Source organism: Plodia interpunctella, chromosome 20 (genome assembly GCF_027563975.2).
Source record: "Plodia interpunctella isolate USDA-ARS_2022_Savannah chromosome 20, ilPloInte3.2, whole genome shotgun sequence".
NCBI classification, from domain to species: domain Eukaryota; kingdom Metazoa; phylum Arthropoda; class Insecta; order Lepidoptera; family Pyralidae; genus Plodia; species Plodia interpunctella.
In genome coordinates this window covers 6,083,974-6,109,852 of record NC_071313.1, presented here as the reverse complement: position 1 = coordinate 6,109,852, position 25,879 = coordinate 6,083,974, and the positions used below count along the sequence as shown (strand labels likewise).

At 34.7% G+C, this 25,879-nt stretch overlaps 1 protein-coding gene across 4 annotated transcripts in view; it reads right to left on the bottom strand.

Annotated features, from left to right (window-relative positions):
* trp (transient receptor potential) overlaps nucleotides 1-25,879 on the bottom strand; it is a 45,417-nt gene that overhangs the window by 2,543 nt on the left and 16,995 nt on the right. The window contains exons 4-19 of one of the 4 annotated variants that reach the window (XM_053760435.1): nucleotides 25,600-25,695; nucleotides 25,038-25,180; nucleotides 23,927-24,128; nucleotides 23,256-23,429; nucleotides 20,288-20,386; nucleotides 17,862-17,997; nucleotides 7,472-7,624; nucleotides 6,691-6,836; nucleotides 5,292-5,532; nucleotides 4,656-4,779; nucleotides 3,700-3,895; nucleotides 3,063-3,227; nucleotides 2,421-2,643; nucleotides 1,480-1,648; nucleotides 830-987; nucleotides 363-545 (exon numbers count right to left, since the gene is read on the bottom strand). In XM_053760435.1, coding sequence (XP_053616410.1) covers nucleotides 363-545; nucleotides 830-987; nucleotides 1,480-1,648; nucleotides 2,421-2,643; nucleotides 3,063-3,227; nucleotides 3,700-3,895; nucleotides 4,656-4,779; nucleotides 5,292-5,532; nucleotides 6,691-6,836; nucleotides 7,472-7,624; nucleotides 17,862-17,997; nucleotides 20,288-20,386; nucleotides 23,256-23,429; nucleotides 23,927-24,128; nucleotides 25,038-25,180; nucleotides 25,600-25,695 — 2,608 coding nt within the window. Of the gene's footprint in view, nucleotides 1-362; nucleotides 546-829; nucleotides 988-1,479; nucleotides 1,649-2,420; nucleotides 2,644-3,062; nucleotides 3,228-3,699; nucleotides 3,896-4,655; nucleotides 4,780-5,291; nucleotides 5,533-6,690; nucleotides 6,837-7,471; nucleotides 7,625-12,186; nucleotides 16,045-17,108; nucleotides 17,214-17,861; nucleotides 17,998-20,287; nucleotides 20,387-21,066; nucleotides 21,425-23,255; nucleotides 23,430-23,926; nucleotides 24,129-25,037; nucleotides 25,181-25,599; nucleotides 25,696-25,879 lie in introns of those variants that run through there. The other 3 variants (XM_053760436.1, XM_053760437.1, XM_053760438.2) reach the window with 3 other exon arrangements.

Here is a 25,879-nt window from a genome sequence, read left to right as displayed (position 1 = left end):
TTTCCTGAAATTTGGCCTCTCGGAACTAGACAATGGTATATTACAGACAGATTTTATAGATTTGATGGTATCTAGATGTTTCCGAAAGAGGGTTGACATCGGGCAGACCGATCGCAAAACAATAAAAAAAAACAAAAATAATATTTTTTAACGCTGATGTCTGAATTCAGGGCGTTACAGTTAAAGAATGAACGTGAGGATTAGAAAGGGAGAGAGACAAATGTCGAAGATAATAGAGCTCCCTACCTATAGAAATATATTCGTAACTGCTTATTGATAAACCCTTGGTTATAAAATAGTATGAGAGAAAGAGCCCAAGTGCTTAAAAGCCATGGCACAACCTTAAAGCTAAAAAGACTTACTACTCCGGTTCTTATCCTGTCTCTTCGGAGTCTCAAAGACCTCGTCTTCCAGGCTCAAGTCTCCTACAGAGCCGCCACCTCTGGTATCCCGCGCCGCGAAGTCAGACTTGATCTTGCTTCTCATGAACTTGGCGTATGCCACTCGAGTTGTCGGCGTGACGTCAGAGAGTTTCGGATTGAATTCTGGAAATTAAAATAAATATTATGAACAACTCTCAACTGCATAAATGAAGAAGCAGTATGCTAGTATGGCGGGCCTGACTAACACTAAACATAGAAATGAGCAGAATACACCCAAATCCTGTGATCACAAAAACATAGATATTTTGCGCACGCTGGTAATAGAACCCAGAGCTTTCAGACACTACCCAAAGATTGCCTGGGACAGACAGACTGGGAACTTCAGAACAGATGAAACTAAAATTCTTATAAAAATATTTAAGTATGCAAATATGGTAGGTATGTACCCAAAAGCTTTTGAGGGTCTATAGTCCTAGCAGACACGTTCTCCAGGATATGAGCTCGCAGCGATTGCCGACTTCGTTTCTGAGCCTCCGTAGTTCCGATGGGATCTCGGCGAACTGTGTTGGTGCGGACCAGGGCATTCCAGTCGCGCTTTTTACTGCTGATGTAGATAATAGCGAAATTAATTAGGTAATGCTCTTAGGGGAAGAGCTATGTATTTGGTAAATCTAATAAGCATATCGCAAAAAATAAGGTCAGAAAGATGAGTCAAGTTTGTCCATGTAGGAAAAAGGGTCTTTGATTCTAATGGCAATGGTTAAATGGTTAATGAGGAAACACTTTAGTATGTAAGCACATTTTAGCTTACATAGCAAATTTTCTTCATCTGCGCTTTGGAAGTCAGGCAGTAGACTTAATTTTAAGTCTTAGTTGAGTAAAGAATTTTGAATTTGAAATGCACATACACATTTTTGAAATAGCTCTCTACACCCTTTGAAGTTTTAATATTTGTCTGATGTTATGACTGACATTCTGACATCTAAAGATGTTATATTTTTTATATCTATGCAAATCCTAGTTCCGGATAGAGATTAGCGTAGACAAAAGGATGCTTACGGTCAAAATGCAGATGATAATGATGATGATTAGTTACCTATACCTGTCAGTGCTTCCTTTCCTCACGATGGCCTTCGCGATCTGACTGAAAACATCCTTCGGCTTGTTCTCCCTCGATATTACGTCTTTGATTATACCTTCCACTATCCCAATTTGGAAGTCTTTGAGGATCCGCCTTTCCATGACTTTCCCTTTCTTGCCAGCCACTGTTGGAAGCAAAGAAGGTGGTATAGTTATGTTTTTTCTTGTTTCTAGTTACCTCCTAGCCGCCTCGTCTTTGAAAGGCGAATCATATTAACTTTGAACATAAATAGATATTTTTATTCCGTATCACTTTCATCATTCACAAAATTATCGCGAAAAATACAACAAACACATTTGTGAATTTTAAAATATCTATCGCCAAGTCGAGCAAAAAAAGCGGCACGGCCGTATCATCGTTTTCTCGAAGCAATTCAGGCCAATTTCGAACCCCAATAACTTCGTTGTGGATAAAACATGAAGCCTAAATTTTCAGTAACTAAGCAGGTATTGTATATGTCAAGTACCGATAGCTGTGGGAAGCTATTTTGTTTTTATTATAGAAGTAATATCAGAATCACTGAAGACTGATATTATTATGTATTCAATTGAATATTAGTGCACGTTTTAGACGGCACGTTTCAGATGTGGGTGCCGCTCACGATAGATCACTATCTGTATATAAATAGGGTGACGGTTGAATTACAGTATAAATCGCTTAATAATAAAGGAAATTTATAATGCTTAGAACTTCATTTCGACTTAGATTTTTCATCGAAATCATGATATATCTAGTTTAACATCTTCAGAAGGACATTATAGCAATATGTAGGTAACAGATCAAATAGATGTTTGATCTTACAGTATACCTGTTATGTCGAAGTACTATTCAAGTGTCTACTAGCATAATATCTTCAAAAGGTTCATCTTTTATGGTTTCATTTACTTTGTACCAACCTGTAGTATCCTGTATATTGAGCCGAGGAGTCTTCATGCCATTATTGTGCAGTATGTCAATGAGCTCGAATCTTAAGGTGGATATGTCCTGTCTGATCTCCATGACATCATCCTCAGTTACTCCCACTTCATCCCTGGCCCTCTGTTCGGCTGTCACGTATCTCCTGACTAGTACCCTCATCACTGCTTCATGTTGCTGTCTCGCTTTCTCGCGACTTTTGTTCTAGTTGTACAGAGATGAATTTAAAATGAGTAACAACGTAGAAAAATAATAACACACTATTGCACCAAAGCAAGACACATCAAAACTAGAAATAATGCTTTCTCTTCCAGGCCACTTTGAGATAGTAAGTAAATAGTTTTTGTTTAATTTTATGGTTAATACATATGATCAACTAATCTGATTGTAATAGAGCGTACTTCGACAAAAATCAAGACATGGATATACATATTTATATTAAATCTTTAAGATAGGTACTTTACTTTTAAGTATTTATAAAGAAACATGAATAATATACACATTTGTGTCAAATAAATACATAATACCTTTAAATGAAGTATACAAAAATCCAAATTTTTACACGTATATGATTTTTTATATTGGACGTATATAGATAAAGGTAAACATATTGAAAAACATACTATGATGGAGCCCCGGTCCCGATTACTGAAGCAGTGTTTGATCCAGCACACGATGTGCTTGGGGGTGGGGATGATGTTGAAGGGAGGGGGGACAGTGTCGCCATCCTCAAAGTAAGACATCCAAAGATTGCTGCGGGCGAATTTCCATTCTGTGTCGGCTCTTTCCTGTTGGTTTTATAGTTTATGAAGCATGGATAATTTTAAGTTCGATCCGCGCGACGAAAGAAAAGTTCTGACGTATCTTTTGGTTTGCCTGCGCAGTAGCAGAACGATCTATTGCGCAAGCAAACCATAGATACTACTGTCTTCTCTTTCGTGACAGTCAACATAATTTTGATATGATGCCTGGAGGGCCGGGTTCAGCTTATTATTTTAGACTCGGCAACAGTTTCACGACCGCTGTGACCACTGACCGCATGATCTGCTTGCCTGACGTCAACGCTCTTTGGGAATTATTGCAGAGACAAATATACTTATTCTTTAGTCGCCTTGTACGACATTTGCGGGAATATATTGAGTGGTCACACAGGATGGATTTTGGGAAGGTAATGGTAATACACCTTCCTAAAATCCATTATGGGTTCGTATTTCGATTTTTTTATACGGACCCCTAAAAAGTGTAACTTTAGATACATACGGATATAATCTGATAGGAGTTAGACATCATGGCGATCAGCATGTTGAGCAGCACAATAATGTTGATCACGGAGTACGATCCGAATGTCAGGAGCGCCCAGAACCTGGTGAAGCTCTTGATGCCTGTCAGCTCGAAGGTCGTCAGGTCCACCAGGCCAAACGACGCCCAGAACAGTGACTGAGAGGTCTCGAATAGACTGAAAGATAGAATAATGATAGTCTTAGTTGTCCACCAAAATGGACCGGCCTAAACACGATATAATTTTTTTCAACGAAGCTGTACTGCGTAATTTTTATTTTTGTATATATAAGTACTATTTAGGTGCTAGTTCACGTAAAATCCGCTGATTTTTAAATTTTTTGTTGACCTATGTATAGATGAAATTTGACGACCTCGATGGCGCAGTGGTAAAGTTCTTGCCACTGAACCGAGAGGTCCCGGGTTCGATCCCCAGTCGGGTCATGATGGAAAACGATCTCTTTCTGATTGGCCCGGGTCTTGGATGTTTATCTATATATGTATTTGTTATAAAATATAGTATAGTTGTGTTAGTATCCCATAACACAAGTCTCGAACTTACTTTGGGGCTAGCTCAATATATGTGTGGTTTGTCCTCCTTGTCCTCAAATAGAGAAGAATACTGCACTCTGGCCTTGTCATCATCATCATTTTCAGCTTACATAAACCTACTGCTGGAGGTCACTCTTTTTTCAAGCCATTTCCAACGGTCCTGCTACCTTAACGGCCGAAGGGATGTATATGTACAGTTAACAGCACATCAAGTTACCCTACATGAACCTCTATGGCGCGGTAACAGAGGCGAGTTTGCAATGAATTTGTGTAGGTTAATGTGCTGTTGACTGTACCAATACTCTATGGAAGATATGTTTTTTTTTTCTATATACAAATAGTACCTAGTATTCAGAATACGCTATTAACCATAGCTCATTACTCACTTGGCATATCTTCTCCATATGGTGCACGCTCGCTCCTGGTTGTCGAAGTCTGGGAGACCGTTGTGCGTGTGATAACATTTGTTTTTCTCCAGCTCGGCGTAGTACCACATCAGTTGGTTCAAACCTAAAATTTTAGAGCTTACGGAATTGAGAAGGAAAAACTGTTCCTTGATCCATTAGGGAGACTGGAATGTAGAAGTGTGAGGGTCAATATTTTACCAAAAATAGAAGTGTTATGACTATATTTTTGTAGAGTGTTTATTTTGTTAATTTGGAACTTTATTGCACCCAATAAGAAATAATAAAACGTTACTTAGTACTTGTTTTACAATTTAGTTTTTTTTAAGTAGTAATTACTTAGTAATTAAACTATGTACAAAAAATAAAACAAAAACATTTAAAAATAGTATTCCTTATTAAACTTTTAAAACTAAACACCCAAAACACCCTTAGGGGTGTTGTGATGTGATGCGAAAATTATTACAAAAAATGCGCTTATTATAATCCAGCAATAATAAAAATTTTTTTGCGCAGTGAAAATGTAATATTTGAAGTTTGATAAAATACAATGATAAATAAACTAGGAGAATGGGTGGACGAAGAAGAAGAAGGATAAAATACAATGGCAACTCTCACCACATCCAAAAGCGAACAGCACCAGCATATACACAAAGAAGAATTTGATGATATCCAGTATCATTCTTCCCAGCGACACCTGCAGCGGGCCCAAGTACGGATTGATGGAGAAGATGTGGACCAGTTTGAGGAAGGAGAATATCATGCCGGCAGCGAAGGCCCCTTCGGAGAGGAGCATGGGATCGTAGGAGTCCCACCTCTCGCGGGGATACCATGGGTCGAGACCGTTTTTGAAGTCTCGCTGTGGGAAACGTAAATCAGCGATTGATTAACAGTTCATAGGCCGTGTTAATTTTGCCAAAATATAAAAAAAAAATAGTTACATTGATGTCGGACATTTTTATTCTAATTTGTTGCACTGATTACGAAATTATCATTCAGTGTAACTTGTTCAAATTCGTGTCACCTTATGTTTGTCTCTCGATTGTAGCTCTTGAATGAATGTGTGTAGGTAGAACAGATTTTGGTCTCATCTACAAATAGCGAGTGTTTTCAGATATGTCTATACTACTATATTTTTCATGAAAAATCTATATAAAATATGTTCGTCTAAATAACGGGTTCATTGATACATTTCAGAAACAATTCAGTAATAACATGAAGTAATGTAGGGATTTTGCTTATAATTTAATTTGTCAATTTTCACAATGTTATTACAGATAACTCCTCGACTGAAAAAAGTAGGTATGCGTACTTTTATTTATTAAGTGAAGTAAGTAACATTTTATTCTATTAATATTCTCTATATGCATTAAATGAGTATAGGTAGTTATTACAAAGAACTTTGGCCTAATGTTGAGGATTTCCAAATTGAATGGGAAATTCAAAACCAAAGTCCATTTTTTCTGGTAGGAGCAATTTTGAATCCAAGTTTTTGTCAGCATATTAGGCATACTTAGCATTAAATTTTTTTTGTTTTGACATTGTCGCTTCTAGAACTTTCTGGTATCGTATAAGTAGGTATGTTACTTTGATGACAAAGGAGCTATGACCGCATCCCAGCGGCATCGTCAGACCAGCTCCAAGTGATATAAATTTATCTTGCAAGATTTGACACGAACCACGAACCATAAATACATACATACATCGATTGAAAGTTAAATTTTGCTTATAATTATTTTAAAAATATTACGCAAATGGAAGGACCTAGTATCTGAGGTACAGGCTCGGCCTAGTTTAGATACTGGTGTGTTGGACTATGATAATGTACTGGATAAAAATTGCTCTTATTTGGCACGTGAAAACCAGATTGTAATGTAAACCTGAATTGCATGTAGGAATATTATACATTAGTCTGATTTGTAACATTTGGAAATGTAAATAAATAAATAAATGGTATGTGATTATGATAAATATTTGGATAAGTACATTAACATCTAATGACAATATGTGTACTCACTTGCACTATGTACCACGAGGAGATCCTTAGGCTGATCCAGGCAATGTAGAACATGTTGGTGATGAAGTCCACAATGTTCCACAGATCGCTGATGTACTCCGTTATACCACCCGACCATAATGCCCGGATTTCAGCCCAGATTAGACCTGGAAATCAGTTTTTTCAGTTCAGCCCATTCATGGGTCCAATCGTTGGGAAAAGGACTTCCATTCCCTTTTTCGCAAATCTCAAATCTGTAAGCTATTTAAAAATCATAAACACACTGCCATAGGAAAACATGTATTTTATAGTAAAAGGTAATTATATTGTAAAAGGGCTAGCAACCGGCAGCCATTTAATCACAATTCCACCAAAAAATCTAGCTCTTGGCTTTGTTTAACCTGTATGGGACAAAGGCGTAATATTTTCTCTGTTTCGGAGAGAAATATATCTTAATATGTTATAATACAATCGGCCGCCTGCCTTTGGTACGTCATCACTCTTTGGAAATATTATTGTTGTCTATCAGCTGTCAAGGTTACGTATCGTTTGAGGTGACGTTAAGGGTGGTCACCTTAAACAACATCCACGAAGGACTATGGGATGTAGATCCACGAGGAAATTTATTTGTACAGATTTAAAATAAAACCCCGACTTTCATTCAATATTACTACAACTTTTGAACGGCTGAACTGATTTTGACCAAACATAAAACCATCGCATAAATATTAGCTATAAAACAAATTTATAACACCCCTTTTTTCATCGGGGGTTAAAAAGCATGCTAAAAGCGTAAGATTACTCGCTATGTAGACGACGACAGTGAACTCGATCAGGCCAGGCAGGGACCCTCGCTCGTGCTCCTTCCAAAACTCCACCAACTGCTGCAGCCAGCGGACGCCTGACCACTCCAGGACAAGGTACTCCGCTCGCTGTGACGCCAGAGACAGCAGGGCTGGTGGACAAAATCATTTACTTAGGGCCTCCTGCACCACACAATTCTCATACCTATTATAAATGTGAAACGCTTTATCAACTCAACCAATCTTCTTGAAATTTTGCATACATGTAGTTTAAAGTACAGATAATGACCTTTCATCCCGAAAAAAAATATGTTCCCGTGGGAAAATCTCGCGGGCGAAGCTGCGGGCAATAACTAGCTATTATATATTGTAATGTGACAGATATAAAATCCATATTATAAAACAAAAATTTGTATTTTTAATATAATATTTTTTATAAAGTAAAACTAGCAAATGTGTATTGACCATAGATAAAAAAAATATATAAAAGGTCCGGTAATTTGGAAATAATGTTCCCGGAAAGTTGGCACCATTGCAAGGAAACGCTGATTCTCTGAACGATATTTATAGGCATATACAAGCCGTCTGTTATGTTATATACTTAGGTATCTCAGCATGTTGTGATGGATAAGTGAGTGTTTAGGTATTATTTATGGCCAGCATTTAGGTAGTAGCTAAGTACATAAAACTGATGATCTTAAAAAAAGTAATTTTGCCAAAATCGATGAAATTAACAAAAACATTATAATCCTACATAAAGTTTAATCGAACTAATACTTATAATTATGTCCACGCAAAACGCAACCTTTCAACAAAAAAGTAGTTTATAAATACTTACTGCCAAAGATATTAATAGATTGTGAGAAATTATGAACAAATGTACGCAAGCTTGAATAATGAATGCATAATTTCCGAAACATTAACCTGACCTCGTTTATTTGTTTGTCATGAATAAAATGTGAAATACTTTCACTGAGTCTATTTCTATTAATATAATATTGTGCAACTTTAGTAATACTCTGGTCTCGTCGGTATTGGGTATAAGAAAATCGACAATCAGAATTTATAAAATTAATTAGAATTTATAAATATTTTATACGTCATATAAAATAAATTAATTGAAATAATGAATTCAGAGATTAGATTTATTCGTATGTAATCACTCAAATTAAGCTCACTACTTCGCGGTGAAGACAGAATAAACAGTGACAAAAAATACTAAACTACAACCACATGCGATCAAAAACAACATTTGAAATAGAAACAGCTTTGTCATAATCGTGAGAAAAGTAGCCTAAATTATGCAAAAGATTTGCATATTCGTAATATTGCATCTATATTGATAGTCAAGAGATCGGATGTGTATGTAAGTAGGTATATAAAATCGAAGTATTTGTGTCATCAGCACATACGAGCGCAAGTAGTCCAGTTGTCTGCTTGCCTCCTCATCTATAGCCATGTATATCAAAGTAAGCAGTTACATTATAACTATACCAACACTAAACGCCGATTGTTATAAAGTTTCTACGTATGATAAGAAATTGGTTTTATAGAAACAGTAGGTCGATACACACGTGAGTCTTTTCTAGGAAGTGATGCCATGGACTTCAGCTATTATCAGTTTTGGCAATAAAACTATTTTATTCTAAATATAAAAATAAAGAATCTGCATTCAAGTTTTTATTGTCATCTAGATTGAGCTGATTAACATATTGTGTATTTTTTCAGATTGATTTAACAATCAGTGTATTGCTGATCGTAGCAGTAAAGGGTGATCTCGATCCACTAACGTTTATTGCATCTACACCAGCACCACTTCTTACTTCACCATCGCCTTTACCCAATGTTGAAACAAAAGAAATAATCGTATATTTAACAGATCAACAAATAGAAGATTTAAAAGCTGGAAGAGGAGTTCTTGAACCAGTACTTGAATCGCAAGCGGAAACCAAACATGATAAAGAATCTAGTCACATATCAACAAATAACTATAATGATGATCAATTAAAAAGTTTCTTAGAACAGCGAAAGAAATACATTAACACACAATCGAAATTAGTTCTAATCGGAAATCAGAAAGCATCGCTTCCAGCAACAGGCTCCACTGAAGAAGAGCCTCAAAATGCACCCGCTCAAATCTCGTGGTATCCGGAGGGTCCAAGGGAACATACTCATAACACATACTCTTCACAAGCTCCAAAACTAGACCGTAACAAATATTTTGCTGTGACTTCTGAAATATCTGTCAAGAATAATAATTTTGCCACCACGTCTGAAAAACCAGATAATAACAATTATTTTGTTACTTCAATTGAAAGGACTGATGATAATAATTATTACACAGCTACATCAGAAAATCCAGCGAACTTGCACCAGAAAAGCATTAATTATTACAGTATTTATAATGAAAAGAAAGGTGACAACATAGACATAAAGATTTACCACCCTAATCCTAAAACAATATTGAAAAACGAAGAAACAAAGGAAGACACAAAAAAAGACAGGCAATCAAATGAACAATACAAATGGATTTCACATAACTTAAGAGATGAAGAGAAAACATTAGCTCAAAAATATGAACAAGATAATTCTAATGAATATGAAAGCAATAATGACCAAGATGAACCTACATACACAATCTGGTACAGTGGTCAACAAAAATCCATTGACATTCAAAACCTCAGAAAACAAAAGGTTGAAGCTAATACTAAACGTTCAGAAGAAATCTTCAAAAAATTAAATACAGGAAACATATTATCAACACCTAGACCTTATATACTTCAAGTTTCACAGCCTGTTGAAATCAAAGCACAGAGAACTTATTCTTTGCCATTGGAAATTGTTAGACATGTTCCCATAGCTACAGATGCTGAAGAAGTGCAATCAAATCCATATGAAGTTAAGAGCCCTGACCCTACTTCTGGCTCTAAGCAAGTTTACGTTAAAGTAGACAAACCATATTTATTTGAGAGAATTCTTCCTATGGATCGTGAGAAGCTAAGAATTACGATAAACACGAGAAAATGATAATTACGAGGAAAATTACTAATTTTAAAACTGTGCTAAGCATTTAATTGTAAAAAATGGCCTTTGTGAAGCTATAATCTCACTACTAGTATTATAATTGTGATTTTGTTTGGTAGTTAGGAACTAGACTGAGTATACATAGCAATTTGGTTGAATTAAATACATTATAATAATGATTAATGTATATCAATGGCATATATATATCAGCTATGGCATATATTTACTAGCTGTTTACCCGCGAATTCATCAGCGTAGAATACTTCTGGCAGCATAATTATATTTTTTGTAATGAATAACATCCTAGATTCAAGTAATTAATGTAAATAAATAAATATATAAGGACAAATCACACAGATTGAGCAAGCCCCAAAGTAAGTTCGAGACTTGTGTTATGGGATACTAACTCAACGATACTATATTTTATAACAAATACATATATAGATAAACATCCAAGACCCGGGCCAATCAGAAAAAGATCATTTTCCATCATTACCCGACCGGGCATCGAACCCGGGACCTCTCGGTTCAGTGGCAAGAACCTTACCACTGCACCACCGAGGTCGTCAACATCGAGGTCGTTGTAAAAAATAATAAAATATACAACAGAGTATATTGAACATAAAAAGAGGTCGTAGTACTGAATGTCATAATGATACCAAGTTTTAATTTCGAAATTGTGGTGAAACATGTGTAAATTGGCATTGGCCAATATAAGTATATTATCAACTTAAATCACATCTGGAACATTCTAATTTTGACATTAACTCAAATGTTAAAAGCTTTACGTAACATAGGTACCAAATATATATATCGAATTCAGATTTTGTTTACATTACATATACAGCGTACAGATATAATACAGCGTCCCAGTCACTGGTATTTAAGTATACATAATTATTTCACGTTTATAAGTACCTAGTATATAAGTACTTATTCAGTTTCAATGTTTGTTTGCCTCTATAATCAAACCTTTCAAGTATTTCCGCGTGTCCTACAGAGTTGAAAATCACGTAGCTTTATCATGACTGTAGTGGTAACTGTATTAACCGGGACATGATTGCATTACTATGATAAACATGTGTTTACTGCTCGGATGTGATTTTTTGTCACGCGTTGAATGCAACAAGATTTCTCGGATGACAATAAAAGCTTGTGACAAAAATGACATTTTTGTAAATACCTTTCATATAACATTACTCTTTTTGCCTTAAGTACTTATTTATCAACTTCGCGGAACTCATTTCCAGCAGGCCTACCATCAACTTTTACAGAACGATTCCAATGCAACTCATACAAAAAATTAAGTCGATGGTACGAATTTGCGATGCAGTTCAGTTTAGGTCGTAAAGTGGATCGCGTTAAGAGATGATGGTAAGCCCCCAGGTTTTATGTCAATCTATGAATTTTGATGGGGTAAGCATGGAATTAGTAGGTACTACGTACAACCGAAGTAGTAAGTACTTCGGTTGTACGAATCAATGGGGGTCAGTAATAAACATTAAAAAATTAATAGGTGACGAGGATAATATATTAATATAAGGTGAACAAAAAAAGAACAGGATCTGTCATGTGTTTATTTTTAAAACCTTAAAAATCATTTTAAGATTCCTAATTCACACACAAATCTACCAAGTTTGGTAGATTTGGAACATAGATCAGTTGATCTATGTTTCAAATTTTAAGCAATATAAATTGAAATTGATCTGGCACTTCCATTAAAAGTCAATTTAATATAAATTAAAACGATGATATGCAGTCATACTTACAGACAATTTAAAATACACATTAGTTATATTGGAAAGTTTAATACTGAATAACTGGTTAAAACCCAAATATTAACTTAAATATTTATACAATTTTTACTCTACACAAATTATATAACGCTTTATACAATTATACTAATACTAAAATATTATTATATAATTTTTTCTTGTAAATAAATGTTTTTTTTTTGTCATTCTCACAATAATTTTATCTAATTTTACTACGTAATTGTTAATTATTGCACCATGTTAACAAAGACAAGTATTCACTAATGTTATATATACAACTTCACCTGTACAAAACAATAGTCTAGGTACAAAATTAGAGTTACAAGAAAACTAAATATTCATTATTTTTAACAGTAAAGATTTAAGATTGCTATTTACGCAAATATGACTTTTTTATTCTTTTTATTATTAATAGGAGCTTCTTTTTTAATTTCTCCTTCAAAATATGGTTTTTCTAGATTAAAATATACTTTCTTAGGAACAGAAATGTGTTTCTCGGCTTCATAAGTGACGGGTTCTTTGGCTTTCTCAGTAGTTGCTTCAGAACTAGCATGTACCTTTTTATCCGGTGGGTTTATATAAGCATGTGGTACTCTGACATCCACCTTATGTGGCTGTGGTAGAACGACTAATGGATCTAAAATCTGAACATCTTTACCAACAGTTTTCCTAGTGATCTCTTTTCCTAGTCCATCAAGTACCGTTGCAATTTGATCATGTTTTCGCATCATATTATAAATACCTTTACTGTGTTTTTGACTGTGTTCTTCAAGATTTGAATCTATCAACTTTTCTAATAAGTTTTCTTCTTCTCCTTCGTCATTTTTGATTTTATCGTCACATTCTGGTGAAGTACCTTTAATACGATTACGTTGAACTGGATCTTGATTCACTTTATATCTTTTGTAAATAATAAGTGAAGTTTTTTCATCATCTGGGCTACTTTTGTCATTGTTTTCTTTAAGGGCTTCAATGTCTATATTGTATCCTTTAGCTTCAGTTACTGTTGAATGTTTGCTACTGTTATGATGTAACGGATCTGGTTCTTTCGGAGTTGAATGATTTTTGTTTTTCTTTATAAAGTTGGGAATAGTATAGTTTATATCTTTTTCATCAGAATCATGATATATATTAGTAATTGGAATTTCAGAGGTAGTGGTAGTATCATAGTATTTACTTTGATAAATTCTTATTAATTCTTGCACTGCAGATGCAGGATCAAATTTTCTATTACTTTCAAGCTCAAAAGAAGTTGTTGATTGCAAGTTAGGCTCAGTTCTATGTTGGTCATAATACTTATTGCGCTCTGGTTTTCTAGCAGTAAAGTGTTTTTTATTCTTAGATCTGTCTGAAGTAGAAATATCGTATTTGCTACTTATCGGCTTTTTTGAAGAATTGCTAATCTGCTTTGACATTTTAGGAGAATCATTATTATGTATTTGAATATTGTCTTCATTACTCCTATCTGGAGTTTTTAAATCAGTCTTTTTTACTTTTATTACATCATAATATGCACTATATTCGTCATTGTCATCTGTACTTTCGAAGAAAGCTAGTTTTTTTCTATTAGTACTCTCAGAAGTAGTATGAAGAAAGACTTTTTTATGATTTGGTGATTCCCGAGTTCGAGTTTCAGATAACTTAGATATGTGAGCAATTTTTATATAACGTTCTGGTTTATTTTCATCAGTCGCAACGTATTCATGTGTTTTTGGACTTTCAGAAACGATAACATTGTAATAAGTAGTGTCCGACCAGTCAGATAAACCAGTGTAATGATTATCAATTTTTGATTTTACAGTTGTGGTATGTTTTTGTTTATTTATTTTTGATACTGTTTTACTTTTTAATACTTTACTATCATAATGTTTACTACTTTTATGTCTTTTAGCAGCAAGCGAGGAATATTTCCTTGGTTTCGAGCTTTCAGAAGTGGTAGAATGTATATGATGTCTCTCATCCACATATTCATATTCTTCAGATATTTCTGGACTTCCATGATGTTTTGTAATGCCTTGTATTTCAGAGGTCTCCGTGTTATGTCTATTCATTAGTTGATAGCTTTCAGTCTTTAATTTCTCATAATTATGATCATGGTGACCATAACTTTTCGATGTAACATCAGCACGAGCGGAGTATTTGGATTCATCAGGTTTTTCAGTGGTAGGGATAAAATAATTGTTATCTTTTTCGTCTAAATAATAATCATCGTAATTTTTATTTTGCTTCCTATTTCCAGAAACAGGTTTTCTAGCATGATCATTATATTTTTCACTAGAATCAGTAGACAAATAGTTGGTATTTTCTGTTGATGTTTCAAAATTCGAATATCGGGTTTTTTTGTTATTATAGTCCATATCGCTTATTGATATATTAGAGGTAGAATTAAAGAAAATGTTATCTTCATTTATTGCTTTTTGCTCTGTTGACAACGGTTGGTCAACCTTTTTTTTAACTTCTTCAACGAAATTTTGTGCCTCGAAAAACTCATTTTGTAGTTTTAATTCTTCCCTAACATGCTCGTCGTAAAAGTTATCTACTTGCTTTTGACAAGTTGCACAAAAAGGACGAAAATTCGAATGTTTTGTAGATTCACTTGTTACACCTTTCGTATTATCCAGTCTTTCATAAGGTATATAGACTGGAATACTTTTTATTTTTTCAGGAGTAGAATCTGCAGAAGCAAAGTCAAAATGTCTAATATATTCAGGCTTTTCTGTAGGAATAGTTTCAGCTAAAGTGTTCTGATTTATTTTATTTTCCAGTACTTTAGAAGTAATATACTCAGTAATATTTGCCGGCGATTCTGAAATAGAAGGTGTAATGTTTTGGTAATCATTGAGTTTAGAATCAGAAGTTGTATATTTTGGCGTCATAACAGTCAAGGAATTTGTGCTATTATAAAAAGTTGGATTTACTTTTATTCGATTAGATTGAGGCGGATGATATTTCGTATAATCATTCTGTAATATAAGAAATGGGGGGTGATATTTGATCAAATTTTTAGGTTTTTGAGAAGTAGTTTTATTAATTGAAATTGTCGAACTATTATTAAAAGTTTTATTTATTAAGTCTATTTCGTTTGATTGCGATGGATGATATTTGATATTTTCTGGTTTAATGTAAGTAGGGAGATTATAATATGTATTATTTATGAATTTTTTTGGTTTCTGAGAATTAATTAAGTTATTTTGAGTGGGAAGTAGTGATGACCCTAAAGTTGTTGATCTTTCAGAATTATATGATTCCGTATTTTCGTAATGGAATACGTGGTATTCTGGCCTTAACAAAGAATTAGATGTATCATTTTGATTCGATTCTGTAGAAGTACGTGCATAGAATTCAGTACCTCCGTTTGGAGAAATTAAATCTTCTGCTGTGTTGTCTTTGGTTTCAGTTTCATAGGGCTGATCAAGTCTTTCCCTTGGGTTCAGTTCAGTCAAGTTCGTATTCTCAGGAGTATCAATCATATCTTTTCGGTCGATAGACATATTAATAACTGTTTTTTTAGAATTGCCAACTTGTGATTCGGTGGCTTCGTTTTGAAGCCAATAGTCTGGGATAGATTCGTTTTGAGAACTTCCTCTTTTCGTATTTATACCCATCATATGCATAAGATTATATTTTTCAATAACTTTGTCGATTTTCTGATCGTTGATTGAAAAATAATGTGGGTCTGCGTTGGAATGTGGTGGTTCAAACTCTTCCTTAAAGTCGTCATCATATTGAGGTTGTACTGAACGAAATAGTAATACCGTAAAGGTGAAATAAACCTGAAATACATAATTAAATGGTGACTCCCATTCCAGATTTTATCTGGTACAAAGAACGATCACTGCAACACACACATACAGCATGGCAATGTCGCTAGTACCTTTGCACCAGATACCATACGGGGTAACTTATATAATTATACATTTTTCTTATGATTTAATAAGTATAAGATTTTAAACCTATGTGTTGTGTATGACTTATTATGAAAATCACATGCATTATTACTTAATTACTGTCAAAATAATTAAATTGATTCATTTTGGGTTAATAGTAATATATATAAAGCGTCTCCGAATTTTTAAAAAGATCAGTATGGCAACAATCCTCATTGGGAATAATATTGTTGTCTATCAGCTGTCAAGGCTTTGTGGCATACATGAAATGATATGGAGATCTTGTTTTAGAGTGGGACCCACACGCATCATTCAATTTACATCTGGTATAAAGATATAAAGGGAAGGAAAAGATATTCTTTGTTCATTTTATTTTAAGTGTCAGCTTTATAGAATAGAGTTGATATTAGGTACAGTAAGGATACAATAGAGTACTTACCCAAAGAATGGAAAGCGAAGTGTAGAACGTTCAACAGACAAAGACTGATCGAAGACGACGATCCATAGATAAGTTTTTCATAATAGAGTTGCATTGAAAATTCGGAATCGACTAATTTTTCTCGATTGTTTTTTACATCGTTAAGTATGTAATCTGATTGGATTTTGTCCACTCGACGAAACTCTTCTGGGAGTAAGTATGTATTGTTGTCATGTATTTTTGTATGCATTTGTAATCTTATTTTGTGCCTATTAGTCTTGAGATCAGTAGGTACCTGTTTTTATTTGTTTAATATTTCCAAAGAAATACCTAGCCAAAACGTAATGAATTTTAATACTGTGTGTGTGTGTAATGTGAGCGACTAACGAGGCAGTCCATCGCTACGTCAATGTTCACTTATACAGCGTTCAGTCGCTTACTTAGGACACGGGTTATGTCCATTAAATAGTAGAATTTAAAAAGACGAATGTTGAGTTCTCTCTTTAGTTGTAATCAAGATGTAAGTACTTACTTTGACAAACATGTCTGTGTCTGGGGCGATTCGACTGCGATCCCCACACGTCACAAAATATATGTATATTTTTTATTATAAAGTACACTTAAGCATAAATGCGTTCTGAAATGTTAAAATCAATTTTTATACTTAGGTACAATTTAACATTAAAACGTCAATATTAAAAAAAGTATGTTAAAATGGTATTTTTTTTTTCTTCGTTCTTTTGTTTATTTTGCAAAGTACTCAACATGGTGTCTGTTCTGTTAAATTTATGTTAGTTAAATCGTTTCTCAATTGAAAGTAAATTTAAATTGTTGTTGTTAATATTTTAAAAAAGTATAGGGAATAATATTGCCGTATTATCACGCTAGAGAGCAGCACAAACGTATGTAAACGGTCAATTTTGACATTGACAATGACAGGCCAATGATAAATCAATAATGACAGGCCAATGATAAAACAACATTCACTAAGGGTGGTTTAATTGCTGAAGTAGCTGGTGTAATTTCTATTGGAGGGCAAGCAATAGGCAAACAACAAGGGACCAATGAATGTCACTATTTGACATACCCTGAAGATCAAAGTATTAGAATGACGACACACAGCTTATCGTGTATTGTCTTTCAAACTAAACGTGTATACAAATTTCAGCTCAATCGGTTGGAGATATCTGCTTCAAAATTGTGTAGCAAGATTCCACATGAACAAACATACATAGGTACATACATTGCAAGTTAAATAAAAGCTTTTAATAAAAAAAAAACTTACTAAGAAACAGCATGTAGGAGGTGCTGTGACAGATAAATTTAACAAATGGCTTCTTCATGAACCTTCCATATTCTGAATTCGGGGCAAGCATATAAATAGTGCAGTAAACCGGAAACATTACTCCTAGCTTTGCCACCTGAAAATAAAAAAGAAGAATTTAAGAATTTCCCCGAAGAATTTTCCCGAAGGGCGCATGCGTCGAGGTAGACCACGAACAAGATGGCGGGATGATTTAGACAGGTTTCGGCGTGGTTGGCAACAAATGGCTCACGATAGAGACCTTTGGAAGACAGAAGGGGAGGCCTCTGCCCAGCAGTGGGACACAAAATACAGGCTATAAAAAAATGAATTATTTATTTATCGAAAACATATCTTTATTTGGTACTTGATGATATATGACATGTGGAAGGCATGGATAAGGAGTGTGCCAGTAAAGAATGACATATGTGCTTAAGGAGGTCTACACACAGCAGTGGTTGTAATGATTGAAATATTGAAGAAGAGATGATAAAATCAAAATCAAATCATTTATTCAGAAATTAGGCCTTCACAGGAACTTTTTCACGTCATAATCTAAATTAAATGATGTTTACCAAAGCTACAAACTACTAGCATTTCGGAACGACCACTGCTGAGAAGAAATGCCGAAAGAAACTCATTCAAACAGTGTTGGTCCCTATTATGCCAGAAGGGCTTACCATTTTTTATATATAAATTTATGTATAATTTTTTATCAGTAATATAACATGTAAGTACATAATAAAGTACATGGTCAAAAGGTATACTGAAACATATTATGATTGTGATCAAGTGCTGATGAAAGGAAAATATATATACTTATATATATATATATGTATAATTAACCAAACAAAAAAAAACTTTTAATGAGCTGACCAGTTCCCCCGGCAGCATCATATGGCTAAGTGACATGGAAAAAGAGATTCAGAAAGGTAGGCAATCCGACAAAGACAAAGATTATTTATTTGCAAAAACATGAGTTTACATTTTTTTACAATGCGATGTTAAAAGAAAAACTTAATCCTACATGTCTCACCGTCCACGGGTATGCAAATTTAAATGAAGAGCATGCTATCATCCCACAAAACAAAATCGAATAAATAAAAGTAACTAAATTAATAAAATTTTTATCTATCATTAAAAAAATCGTTCAAATTATCATTATAAAAAAATATATCATTATAAATAAATTATATACATTTATCAATCAGCAAGGACCTGAGGTGCTTTTTAAATAAATTTAAATTCTGATCTTTAACTTGTTGTGGAATTTTGATACAAATTTTAAGTGCCATACATACAATACTTTTACTGAGTGATGCCGTTTTAGAAGGGTGTAAACATAGTCTATAATTATCCCGATGATTTCTTAACACAACATCACAAAGGCATGGGAATAAATGAGCATTACATTTAACAAATATTGCAACCTAAAGTATGTAATGTGAAGGAAGTGTTAGAATTTTATGTTGTTTAAAAAGCGGCTGACAACTATCAATACTTTATTAACAACCTGGAGGATACCTATATGGTGCAAATCTACAAGGAAACCCGGTCCCAAATGAAGTGATGATGAGGTGAAATGGGGAAAACACTCAAAAATCCACTTCGTTCGCTCAGGTGATATCAATATCACCCAATTTCACTTGGAATAGACCGCCCAGTATAAAAAAATCTGTGAGAACGATACGTTAGTCACATGAGACGGTTTTATCGTGGCTTCCGAAGTATGGGAGTAACTTTTGTTAAAATCAATGCATTGATTCAAACAAAAGAAATCAAACAATGCAAGTATTCCCATGGGATCCGGGTCAATAAGGCGATCGTGATTGATATTATATTATGTGATATGTAAATAAACCACGTGAGAAACTGTTTTGGTCGAGTGGAGCTCACGTCTCCACTCCATCGTAAGGTCCTAGGTTTGATTCTTATTTAAGTTTTGTTGTTTACTGTTTTTGTTAAAACGAAACTTCTTATTGCAATGGCTAAGGGATGAAAGATTTTGTCAGATGCAGGTCAGTGACAACATTCCCAAAGAGGGTTGACGTCAGGTAGGCGTGGCATGTTATTGGCCAGAGCCATATCTTTTAAATTTAAAGTAATATTTTTTAACGTAGACTACGGGCTTCGGGACTTCACGTATGCGAATGAAATATGGGGATATGCTAGAATGAGAAACAGAGCCTTCGTAGACTGATACATTTTTATAAAAGACAGTTAGGTAATATAGAAATGATATTTTATTTTAGCGACTACTTTTGAGGTAGGTATATATCAGGATATTAAAAATCTCGGAAGAAAACACCTCAGTTCATTAAATTTCTTAAAAATCGTGCTGGTTTACCCATGAAAGCGTGACAGATAGACTTATGCATTTATGACGTCAATATGGATATTTTGCTCACCTGAATACACTGTCCAACTATATTTTTCCTTTTAAAACCGGGCAGACCCTCGTACCAAATCGCTCCCAAAAGTTGTTGAACATTTGGATGTGCTACGAACTGTAAACAAAAAAATATATCAATCGAAGATTGTGCGAAGTGACGAAGAAGTAAGACCCTGGGCTCCGATAAAAACATATTATATTATAATGTTTTAATACTATATAAATAACTATAATGTAACATCTGGAACGGAACCGTGAAAATACTGTGACGAAAGAGAAAGTTGAGGGCACAATGATTTAGCGAAAGTCTGAAGGCTTGCTGCCAACTCGGACACAAATAGGATATCATCATATCTAAACTGACCTATTTTAATTAAAAATATGATATTGACAATTTTTGACACAAGTAAAAAAGCATACTTTAAAAATTTATTTTACGGTCAGCCTGTGGTTATAAATGTAACAGTAACGAGTTATGTATGTATATAGTACGATTATAAAAATCAGAGGATTTTAACTAAACCAGCCTTTTTTAACACATACCGGTTTATAACTGGCGAAAAAAATAACTAGGAAGGTTTGTTAGCCAATATCTTTATCAATTCGTACGAGTGGTCAGTAACATTTTAGGTATATTGTGTGGATTACTAAATCTGGGGTTAATTAGTGAATTTCATTTGCAATCACTAAATATTACCGAATTAAACCTGTCTATCGCTTGCTTCTAATATATTAGCTTTTCTGATCTCCGTTTTGCGCCATGGCCGACTTTTGATTCATCTTTACCTATTATACCTTTAAATATTTAATCTTCAATGATTTTACTCTGGTCCAATTTGGAATATCTTTGTATCTTACACCATGAACCTGTTAATTTTCACTGTATAATTTTAAATACTGTCCTTTTTATTAAACGCATTATTTGAAAAATCGATTGATAATTTTTGAAGTCGTTCGATGTTAATTTTTGAGAAAGTTTTCTTTTTTTCTGTGTATTAATGGCCAGCATTTAACTGAAGTTACATTTTTTTATATATTGAAAATATTTGTGTCCTTTTTTTCCACTTTATATTAATGGCCAGCACTTAACATAAGTTAGATTTAAATTTAATTTGACAACTGTAATCGATCGCGAAGTAAACTTGTCTGCGCGCGAAACTATATTGTCATTGTGACACACATCTTATTCATCTTATACCCGAATCTTTTCTCAGAGTTAACAAAACAAAAGCATACTTAACATAAATATTATTCTACTTAGACACAAATAGTTACATAGTGTCAGTGTGTGTTGTTATAAATACGTTGCAACAAATTATGGGGACACAATTGGTGCATATATATTTTTTGTTTCTATTCCAAATTGATGCAATTTTTGTATTAGATTAGTAGTAACGTCATACTTTTTTGTAACTTCCATGTTAAAATGAAATGTTGGACAGAATTTTCAATTTACTGGTAATTAATTTTGAACTTAAAATTCAAATTAAAAATAATCTTTATTCAACTTACGACAACAATTTACTTAAAACTTAAGTTTAAGTTTAAAGTAACTTGTTTTTAGAATTCAAGTCAAAGTTATTATTTTTCGCAGTCAAAATAAACATTTATCTCTAGAGTAGTTAATTTTTTTTCTAATTTGTACATCATTATTTGATTACGGCATTAATTTTCTAATTGGGATAAATGTAGTCCTTAAATTGGAAGAAAATGGAATGGACTAAATAAATTTATTCGCAAAACAATTTGCACATAACATATATTTTTTAATCCAACATCAATGCGAAATTCGCGAAACAACACAAAACCCCATAGATTTCGAATTGTCAAATTCTCAATCCTAGATTGAACCAAATTAAATTATTATAAAAAACAAATAATCGTGTTACAAGTGTGTCCCGGTCCTAACTTGAGTTACAACAAGAGTACGCTGCACGATCCCATACAACAAGAAGTTACGGTGTCGCAGTTACTTGAGGCAGTCGCGCGGGGAAACAATATTTGAATTTATTTGTAAAATAAATCGAAATAATAATACTATATTCCTTTTTGACCGCCTCATATATTAATTATTTTTAGCAATTTTTTTATTTGGGATCTTCTGTCGTAACATGTTTTTATAAGTGCGAAGCACACGCAATTACTATCTGTTGCTGTTATTGTTCATAAAAGTCACATGTAAAAAAATCATAATGTCGTTTAATAATATTATTTCTGTGGTTAAATATATATTTCTTGCACTCACATAGCAGTCTCTCTTTGATCCGAAATGTAATATACTTATTGTACTTTATAGATTATATTGTTATAAATGTATTTATTTAAGCTTTATTACACAATAAAGCATAAATAAATACATTTATTTATTTTTTGTAAAGCTAAGTTTATTTTATTTTAATCGAAGCTCTCACATTAATAACATTAGTTTGAAAACGAATATTATATACGTGAAATTGTTAAAATGTGTTCATGCTTTCTACACATCCAATCGCAGGATGACATTATAAGCGTTGGCGGTAAACTCACGCGGCTAATATTACGTACATTTATAGCTATTTGGTAATATATCTCCGGCCGTAAAATCATTCATTTTGATGTGTATAATTTTATGAAGATTAGACTGTGTTTAATGACAGAACAGTAATTGTATGTTACTCCTTGACTACTTGTTTCAACTATTATATTTGATTAGTAAGTTAAGATTAGCAATAATCTAGATAGTATTTTCATTGAATACCTAAGTTATGAATGGATGTTTTGATTTTTTCCTTCTCATAAAATTATTTACTACGCTAGCGAAATCTGAGAGCTAGACATTGCACGGTGTTGGCTAAATGTATGTTTTAAAACCCTTTTCTTATTTGCAATATATCTGATGGGAACCGAAATATGACTTTACTACCCGCCCCCTGCCTGATGTCAACCCCGTTTAGTTATTCTATAGTTAACTATCCTGGGCTATGTGGCGAAGGATCTATTCTCACCATTTTCTGCTTGTATTTGATAGCCAGCTTCAATCTGCCCAGGGTCTGTCTCTCCCCAGGCTCCCAGGAGTCAGTGTCCCAGGGATTGTAATTCAGCATGATCTCCAATTCCCTGGACGTCCGAGTGTGGTCCAGTAGAGATGTGGCGAATTCTTGACACTGTGTGCGGAGGGCCTGGAAGAACACTGACGGTTAGGTTATGATGGAATTTTGATTTTATTGAGCTATCTAGTCACTTTTAGAGTGTGCGCTATAAAGCAGATATAAAGTAGAATATATTTTTAGGGTGTGTTGCAGTACGCCAGTAATATTTACGCTGACTTTGACCTGAACGCCGTCGATGTTTAACGTCAAAGTTGGCTAGACATCCCACTCTTAGTGTTATTTATATTTAACAGCCTTTCGATCTAGCTATTTTATTTAGCCTAGGTATGTCTGGTTGACTCCGATTACAATCCTTCATATGATCAACCAAAATTCACCTCAATATACACCTCAATACACAGATTATTTAAACGCATTATCGTCGGAACCCAAAAGCGGTCCCAAATTATTTTTCTCCACTTTTCACGTTTTTTTTCTTAATTGTCAGAATTACTATTGGTCTGACAACTGTCATTCCTTGACGGCGTCAAGATGTATTAGGCACTTATAATTAAGCATATATATACCTTATACTCCACTCGGAACTCGGTTTCCATCCGACTGAGCCTGCCCAGTTCCCAGGACAGCTGGAAGGCAGTTAGGAGGGGGTCGGCCGAGGACAGGGCGATGAGGGAGGGAGAGGTCAATGCCCTGTACGCGTTGATTCTGGCCTGGGAGTGCCGAAGGGAATCCTCTTGGGAGGACTTCACGCATTCATCGCAGCCGCACCTGGTGAAATGAATCCATCGCTCTGTTACGCTTTCACGAATTAACTTACATTTGAATTTATCGCACAGGTTCGAGACACAATAGATAAAATTGTTTGACTGGCGCATTTGAACCGGTTTTGGTTCTAAAAAAACATATTTTTTTTTCACTGATCGTCTGTCGATTGCATGTCAAGTTACCTTGCCTGAATCTGTACCTATGTCGAGGTAATTGGGGCGAATTTGCAATGAATTTAGATAAGTTGATGTGCTATGCAGACAGACCAGTTACAGTTTTTATTATAGACAGATATACAGTAGTTATTATACGGTAAGCGGTTTATGTTTGTGTATCAAATCAAATCCCGTGATAAAATCGAGTAAACTTGCCGATTGATCGATGCCGTTTAGATCGCCGTAACATCTATTTAAAGTCGGTTTGTAAACATTTATGTAGGAAACGTGTTAGCGGCAATAAATTTCTGGATATCGACTTCTTAATTTAGATAATTCTCATTAAATACGAATAATACGCTCAGATGAGAGGGAACCTAAATAAAAACTAGAATCCAACCCAGCCGTGACGTCGGCATCCTTTGCCTTATAATCATAAAACAAAGTCCTCTGTTGAGTCTATCTGTTTATTCACGATAAACTCAAAAACTACTGCACGGATTTTCATGCGATTTTCACCAATAAAATTATAGTGATTCCTGAGGAAGGTTCAGGGGTGTAATTTATTGTGGTTTTACCCGAGCGAAGCCGGGACGGGACGCTAGTAATACATCAAAAAATGAATCGTCTATACTTCTTTATTTTTTTATCGAGTGTATTATTACAAATGGTAGCAGCGGAATAAAGAGATGAATTAATTAGGCCGAACTGGCGAAGCTTGTGACGAGACGATGGGTAACAAAAGATCTATACCTACTTGACGTCGTGGGGCACGGGTAAAGTTGCTCCTCGATCCAGGAGGATCTTCAGGATCTCATAGTGGTTCCTGTGAGCCGCCAGGATGAGTGGAGTGATGTCTGGAGTGAAGGTGGCTGACGACGGGTCCACAGACTCCCAACTCTGTGGACGATAAGAATGTTGCGTGTGGTTGCCTATTCTAATAGGATCACTCTATTTCCTCCCGTGGATGTCGTATGACTAAGCGACACATAGCCTAGGCAGTCGATAGGCAACAATAACATTCCCAAGGTGACATCAGGCCGGTTGTAAAATCACAGCCGAGTCTTCAAAATTATAAGGTTTTATTTACGCTGACTTCGCGGCTTCGCGGCTTCACAACCCCGAACGCCACCGGAAACATGCAGACATCAGAGAGAGATTCGATAATAAGAATGCTTAGGTGTAAGATAAAGCATTTTGTTAGCCATTAGATTAGTTAGTGAGAGGTTTATTTCGTAGGTTTCGATATTTTCGATATTGATGTACGTCGAAACTCCAACGCAACGGAGTACGACGGAGCAATGGGGCCGGAGACTTACATAGGGTTCCCCTGGTACATGATGTTCCTCTTCCCACTGCAGCAGCAACTCCACAGCTTCCACGTATTCCTCTTTGATCGCGTGAAGAAGCGCGTCCTGGATGTGAATATTACATTTCGATCATTTTCTATTGTCCCAAGAAGGCTTGCAAAGATTATATTGGTTGCTAATGGTCTCACAGACACGTTCACTAGTTCGTTCGCAACGAACGATACACAAAGAACGATGCAGCGAATGTTTTCAGCAGTCAAAGTGAAGGGAGCCGAGGGCCGTGCGGACA